The sequence below is a fragment of the Topomyia yanbarensis genome, chromosome 2 (assembly GCF_030247195.1).
Source record: "Topomyia yanbarensis strain Yona2022 chromosome 2, ASM3024719v1, whole genome shotgun sequence".
In the NCBI taxonomy this organism is placed as follows: domain Eukaryota; kingdom Metazoa; phylum Arthropoda; class Insecta; order Diptera; family Culicidae; genus Topomyia; species Topomyia yanbarensis.
Window position 1 is genome coordinate 125,382,718 of NC_080671.1, and position 7,501 is coordinate 125,390,218.

Sequence of the window (7,501 nt, forward strand, 5' to 3'; positions counted from 1 at the left end):
CTGAATACTCTTTATATAGTCAAAATACAGTTCTACATATGTTTCGAATTAGGCAATAAATAAAACGGCACCGAACACTAGTTTTAAAGTTCGAAACAAAACTGTAATAAATCAAAATCCTCTGCTGGGGGTGTAATTGTTTCCGTTTCCACTTTTAAACTTCTATATTGAACACCACGCTGCACAGCGGCGGGTCTTCAAACAAAAGTCGGACAAAACCTCAAATGTTGCCTAATTTGGCTGAAAATCACAATTTAAGCTAATTTTGAAGTGCTGAGTTCATTTTTGATCTCAAAAGTCGTAAAAAATTAAATGCATTTTTCCATACAGTGTCATTAAACCTTATATATATTATATATGTTCTTATAACTATGATCCCGTTTTCATGATAGATTTTCCGTTACTGTTCACCAATGTCAGCAACATCATAAAAATGAAGAATACTACTTTAAATGCATTGTATAACATATTGGTTTACTGTAGATTGTCTAACTATTTTAAACAAAACACCATGCGCCTCCATATCAGCAACAAAGCTTCAAAATCTCCTTAAAACTTTTTGCGCACCTAGGCGCAGAACGAGACAATGATATTTGAAAAATAGAGGTTATTTCCCATAGAATGTATACTATGTGACCGTTCCGAAATGATTCCGAAATTTGTACAGAATACATTAGTGAAAAAAGTATTTTTGATCTGACCACCTCAAACATATTTAAACTAAAAAGTCATAGCTCCAAGCAAATTTACCAAATGTATTTTATCCACTAACCAAGTTCTTTTGTTCCTCTACACAATGAAACTAAAATCGGACCAAAATCAAAAGAGCAACATGCGTTTTAAGTAAACAGGGCAATGGTGGTTTCGGAAATGAAAATCATTAAAAAGTCCGAACTTTGCTACGTTTAAACTCATGTTAAAAATCGTGTTCTTATCCAATGATCATAAAATTTTGAAGATACATCATTCAATACATGAGAAATTTAGGAAAAATATAAAATATCAATATTTCAAAAATAAATTTTTGAGGTTTTGGCCAGCCTCCAGCCACTGTGCGCTGCTGAATATATCCCAAGAAATTTGATTGACATAAAATACTAATGCCAGCAATACTGTGATAACAATAAAAACCATTCAGTGCTTTATCTTGGTAGATGGCTGTATTTTTAGTTTAAGGGGGTCCTCTTATAAAATTGTGCAAAAAGTACCTAATGTTTGATAATTTTTTTTGAAGAAGTAAAATGACTTAGACATGTGCGCTATTCTGCAAAATGTTTATTAAGGTTTCATCTATAAAATAAAAAATTTCGAGTGTAGGGTGTCAAAAATGGCAGCTCCAGCAAAAGGTGTTTCGAAAACCGACCTTATTTTTTTCACACACTTATTTTTTTCTGCCGAATCTCAGCTTTTTTTGCATCTTTTGTCAAGATCTCAACAGCTGAGATGAACTTTATTTTTTGCAGAAATCTCAGTAAAAGTAATTTTCTGACTACACAGCTGTTGGGAAATTACCGAGCCGAATTGAGTGTGCATTCCTTAGAAGCGCCCAACCTAAAAAACATGAAAAAGTTCGATATAGAAACAAAATGGCGCCCACTTGAAAATATAGCATAGTTTTTTTCGCATGATTTTTCCACTTTGGCCGGCTGTAAAAAATCGTTGATGATCAAAATATTGTCGGATCTGTTCCTGTGGTAATAAAATCAGATATTTAATGACGCATAAGTCTACGTATTTTTTTAAAATAAATACGTTTATTTAGGCCCAAATGCTGTAGCTTAACGAGGCCGATAATTCATTTTTTTTTAAGTCTACGTATTTGGTAGTGTTCAAAATGAGATGCCATAACAAATATATTTGTAGCCAGTTACTATTGTAGCAATGACGTGCGACATTGGTTCAACGGCAATGTGGGGCAGCACATCCTAAAAGAGCTGAATCCACTAAATTATTCTGTTTAGTCCAACAGAGAATCAATAAGCGTCACATTGGTCGGATTAAGAATTAGTCCAGTCAACTAGTGTTTGGAGCTGAATGATGAATATTCCTTTTTTTTGTTACTGTTAAAATCATTTTCTCTAAATTTATATAAACTTATAATATAGCACCCAATAACTGTGGGTAGGCGAATTTGCGTTCCTCACTTACCCACCCTTTCTTACTTACAATTACACATATCACATTGTATTATTACTCAGTTGAATTATAGCACTCGCAAGAAGTAGACGATACCGCGTTTTTGTCTACAATCCGAAACCTTCCAACATCTATTCTGGTCGGTCGAATAAAGGTTGTCGCGTAGGCTTTCCGTGTCGGTTCGAAAGTAAAATTCGTCGCGGGTTCACCGGTAAGAAATTAAGTCGAAAAACAGTTTGGTGCCGAAACCCGGGAGGAAATCCCAAGAAAAGGTACCGGTGAACCACCACGTGCGTATACCTCGTGCCACCTGATCGAAACCAATTAATTATCGATTGTCGCTGCGGTAAATCCGCTAATCACCCTTTCTCGTTCGCTCTGGTGGACATTAATGACCGTCGAACTGTCCTTTGCAGTCAGGATTCTCGAGTACCCGTCGTTCCGGCGGTGGATAAAAACTAACCTCAAAAGGTGAGGGTTTTATACATTGTGCTATTGTTAAAAAACCACGCTACTGGTGAATAGCCTATTGGCCATTGTGCGCGCACAAAATGAAGAAAGTGACTCTGCGAAAAAATACCCTCCATCATAAAACGCTTTTGCGGAGGAGGAATAATATTCTCGGATCAGCTAAACTGATACAACAGTTCGATGATCAGTACGAAGAAACTCAAGTGAATCAAGTGTCGTTGAGGATTGCTCGCCTCGATGAGCTGTGGAAAACATTTGAAGGCGTGCAGGACGAAATAGAAGTGATTGAAGACAAACAAGAAGACTTTGCGGAATCACGACAAGAATTTCACGACTTGTATTTTGAGTTGAAGGCTTCGTTAACGAGTAAACTTCCTCGAAATGATCCTGTCCCTGGCACTCCAGTTCCCCAAATAGCACAACAAATCGCGCCTCCGGTTCATCAAGTTGTGTCGGTTAAACTTCCGGAGTTGAAGTTGCCGGAATTTGATGGCCAACCGGATCAGTGGATCGAGTTTCGAGATTTGTTCAAATCGGTAATTCATTCCAACGTGCAATTGTCGGCCGTGCAAAAACTACATTACTTGCGCAGCAGCTTGAAAGGTGACGCTTCTCGTCTCATATCGTCCATTGCGATCTCCGCGGACAATTATGCGATCGCATGGAAAATTATAAGTGATCGGTTTGAGAACACGGGTTATCTGGTGAAACAGCATATGTCTGCATTGTTCCGTGTACCATCTGTGCGAAGGGGCTCTGCTTCTGCTCTGTCCGAATTGGCGGACGAGTTTAATCGCCACGTTGGAATCCTTGACAAGCTCGAAGATGAGGATGCGCATTGGAATTCGTTTCTGGTGGAGCGCCTAAGCAGCCTGCTCGACGAAAGGTCTCTCCTGGAGTGGGAGACTCAGTGCAAAGAAGAAGAAGTGCCGCAATATTCCGTTTTGCTTGAGTTCATACGAAAAAGATCGCGTACTTTGCAAAAGTGTTCTACGGCAAGTGGCTCTTCGTCCAACGTACAAGTGAAACCCATAAAGGTTAAAACCACCTCCTCTCACGTTGCCTCCGAAAATGTGGTGAAATGTCTGAGCTGTAAACAAGCTCACTCGTTGGTACAGTGTGAGGCGTTTATCAAGCTAAGTGCAAACAATAGATTTGATTTTGTCAAAAAACACCGGTTGTGTATTAATTGTTTAAGAGGTGGTCATATGGCTAAGGATTGCCGTGCTAGTTTTTGTAGAACGTGTGGGAAGAAGCACCACAGTATGTTACATCTGCCAGCACAGTTGTCGACTTCAGCAGTCGTTGTAACACCGAGTGAAGAACAATCACGAAGCACTTCCCAAGTGTACACAGCTATTTGTTCTGTACCCACCACTACATCTCAATCGGACATTGCTTATTCGGTCGTGAACGCACCGCCGGTGGTGCTCACAAGTACATTACCCCAGGCAATTGTGTCGGTTTCGCAAAACGTTTCGTCACCTCTCGTCGCGATCGATGCGCCCCTCCCTCCGTCGCCGGTTGTTTCGTACGAATCTGAACCACTTCCATACTGCACCCAGCAGCCAGCTACATCATTAACACAGGCAAATAATACCTTTGAAAGTATTGTGTTCCTATCGACAGCCGTCGTTCGAGTTCGAGACGTAAACAATGTGTACCACTTTGCACGTGCTCTATTAGACAGTGGGTCTCAATCGAATTTTGTGTCCGAGTCACTTTGTCAGAAATTAGACATCAAACGCTCTCGAGTTAACCTCCCTGTCAGTGGTATAGGGCAATCTACCGTAAACGTTCACTACAAAGTACAGATCGCACTTTCGTCACGCTTTGGCGGATTTGAGCAACAGATAGACTGCTTGGTTCTACCGAAATTAACCGTTAGTCTCCCAAGTCGTAGTGTGGATATATCTCGCTGGACCATTCCGCGCCATTTGCCACTGGCTGATCCGAGATTCAATATTTCGCAAGGAGTCGATCTCATTGTTGGAGCTGAATTATTTTACACTCTTCTCGAATCTCAAAGACTAACCCTTACTGATGGATATCCTATTTTACAGAAAACCGTATTGGGATACGTGGTCTCTGGAAAGGCTACTGCTCATGTGCCTGAGACGGTGGTGTGCCACGTCGCTGTTGATCAAGACCTCAATGCTCAACTGGAACGAATGTGGGAGGTCGAAGATTTCGATGTAGGACGTGCACTTACGCAGGAGGAGCAACAGGTAGAAGAGCATTTCATTCGCACGGTGACCCGTGATAGCAGTGGACGTTACATGGTGCGGTTACCGCTCAAAGAGTCTCGTGTCCCATTCCTAGGGGATTCCTACAAGCCTGCTGTGAACAGATTTTCGATTATGGAGAGACGTTTCGCCAAGGACAACGAGCTGCGTGTGGCGTACACACAATTTATGGAGGAATATATAAAACTGGGGCATATGGAAGAGTGTTCTCGCGGCGCGGGCCCGCAGTTTTGTCTCCCGCATCATGCTGTACGTCGACCAGAAAGCACGACCACTAAAACCAGAGTAGTGTTCGATGCCAGCAGCAAATCGCATGGTCAATTGTCGCTGAACGAAGTCCTTTTCACTGGTCCAACGGTTCAACCAGCTCTGCTCGCCGTGGTAGCGAACTTCCGGGTACCCAAGTACGTATTCTCTGCCGATGCCGAGAAAATGTTTCGGCAAGTGTGGATGCATCCGGATGATCGAAAATTTTTGACGGTCGCATGGCGATCGGATCCGTCACTACCGTTGAAGTTCTATCAGCTGAAGACCGTGACGTATGGACTTGCCTGTTCCCCTTATCAAGCCGCCCGTGTATTGAACAAGCTCGCTGAGGACGATGGGGATCGATATCCACTAGCCGCACCAATAGTTACGAAGTGTTTCTATGTGGATGATGCCCTTGCTGGAGGAGATGATCTGGACGAGGTTGCAGAAAGTTGTCGTCATCTACAGGAACTTCTCGCTCGAGGGGGGTTTACTCTACGTAAGTGGTATGCTAATGATTCGAACGTGTTGTGTCATATACCTAGTGAACTCTGCGGAACCCCTGGTCCAACCGAAATAGGACGAGGCTCAATAACAACAGCATTGGGGCTGATATGGAATCCATGCACAGATCAGCTCAGTTTCCAAGTCCCGGATTTGGGGAACTTGCAGGTCGTTACCAAGCGGACGGTGGTGTCGGAAATGTCAAGACTCTTTTACCCGCTAGAACTTTTGGGGCCAGTGGTTATCAGCGCAAGAATATTCGTCCAAGGATTATGGGCAAGGCAACTCGCTTGGGATGAAGTATTGCCAGAACAAGATGCACAGTGGTGGCAGGTATTCCGCGATGAATTAGCGCAACTAAAGAAGATTACAGTCTCTCGTCACGTTGTCCCCAACTGTCGCCAAGATTATCAGTTGCATTGCTTCTGCGATGCGTCGTCGAAAGGCTACGGATGTTGTATATATGTGGTTGGACCAAATGTTGGAGGCAAAATCGAAAGCAAGCTACTGATTGCCAAGTCACGAGTCGCTCCTCTACGCGGATTGTCCATTCCAAGGCTAGAACTATGTGCGGCCGTTCTTGGCAGCCAGCTGATTCATAACCTGCGTACAACTACGGACTTTCAAGGCCCTGCGGTGTTTTGGTCTGACAGCACCGTTGTATTACACTGGATCAAATCACCTCCGAATGAGTGGAAGGTATTCGTCTCCAATCGTGTGGCGGAGGTGCAACGTCTCACTCGAGGACTACCGTGGAACTATGTCCCGACCGAGCTTAACCCTGCGGATCTCATATCGCGCGGGATAAATCCTAGCCAAATTATAGATGATCGGATGTGGTGGTATGGACCACCATTGCTAACTAAACCGACTATGACTTGGCCGAAATTTCCATCGAATTCATCGATAAGCCATAACATTGAGCAGGAGAAACGTGCAGTCGTCGTGCTTACTACTACCGAAATCGATGATTCCATATTCGTAAGATATTCGGAGCTAGGGAAGCTATTGAAAGTGGTGGCCATGTGCATTCGATTTGGTACTAACTGTCGATGCCCGAAAGCAGTACGAGTTTTCGGGAACCTTACTCCTGCAGAGATCGACAGGGCGTTAAAATCCATGGTACGCCTAGCTCAGGTGAACAGCTTTCCCTAGGAAATTCTACAACTCAAATGCCATAAGCTTGATCCCACAAAACCCATCGAGTTTGACACCAAATCTGCTCTTAAAACTCTGAACATTCGTCTTGATCAGTCCGATCATTTACGCTTGGATGGTCGACTGGTAAACGCTGCAGGTCCATACGATTCTAAATTCCCTTTGATTCTGCCAGCTAAACATCCACTTAGTTTCTTAATAGCGCGTTCTCTACACCACAGGACGGCCCATGCAGGACCTGGGCTGTTACTAGCAACTATGCGCCAAAGGTTCTGGCCGATGCGTGGGCGCGAACTGGTTCGAAATGTTGTTCGAAAGTGCATTACTTGCTTCCGTTGCCGACCTGCAGATTATCATCAACAGATGGCACCCCTGCCAGCAGTTCGTGTAGTGCCATCCAGAGTATTCTCCAAAGCTGGTCTAGACTACTGCGGGCCATTTAACGTTCGTCCGTTGTACGGGAGGGGGGCCAACGTGAAAATGTACGTCGCGATTTTCGTTTGCCTGGCGGTAAAAGCGGTACACATCGAAATCGTTCCGAACCTTACGTCCGCCGCGTGCATTAACGCGATCAAACAGTTTGTGGCTCGACGCGGTCGGTTAATCGAGCTGCAATGCGATAACGCGACAGCTTTCGTCGGGGCTGATCGCGAGTTAAAGTCGTTACGTCGCCGGTATCTCGAGCAGTTCAAGACGGAGGAGTGGAAGGGCTATTGTATCGATTCTGGAATCTCCTT

The 7,501-nt window shown here is 43.7% G+C and overlaps 1 protein-coding gene across 1 annotated transcript; it reads left to right on the forward strand.

Annotated features, from left to right (window-relative positions):
• Positions 1 to 2,687: 2,687 nt before the first annotated feature.
• Positions 2,688 to 6,761, forward strand: LOC131679734 (uncharacterized). Its single transcript, XM_058960479.1, has one exon. The coding sequence runs from the start codon at positions 2,688 to 2,690 to the stop codon at positions 6,759 to 6,761; it is 4,074 nt and encodes a 1,357-aa protein (XP_058816462.1).
• The last annotated feature ends 740 nt before the right edge of the window (positions 6,762 to 7,501 follow it).

What these genes read in the sequence shown, in the direction of transcription:
- LOC131679734 (XM_058960479.1), top strand. Translation starts at nt 2,688, where the DNA reads ATGAAGAAAGTGACTCTGCGAAAAAATACCCTCCATCATAAAACGCTT.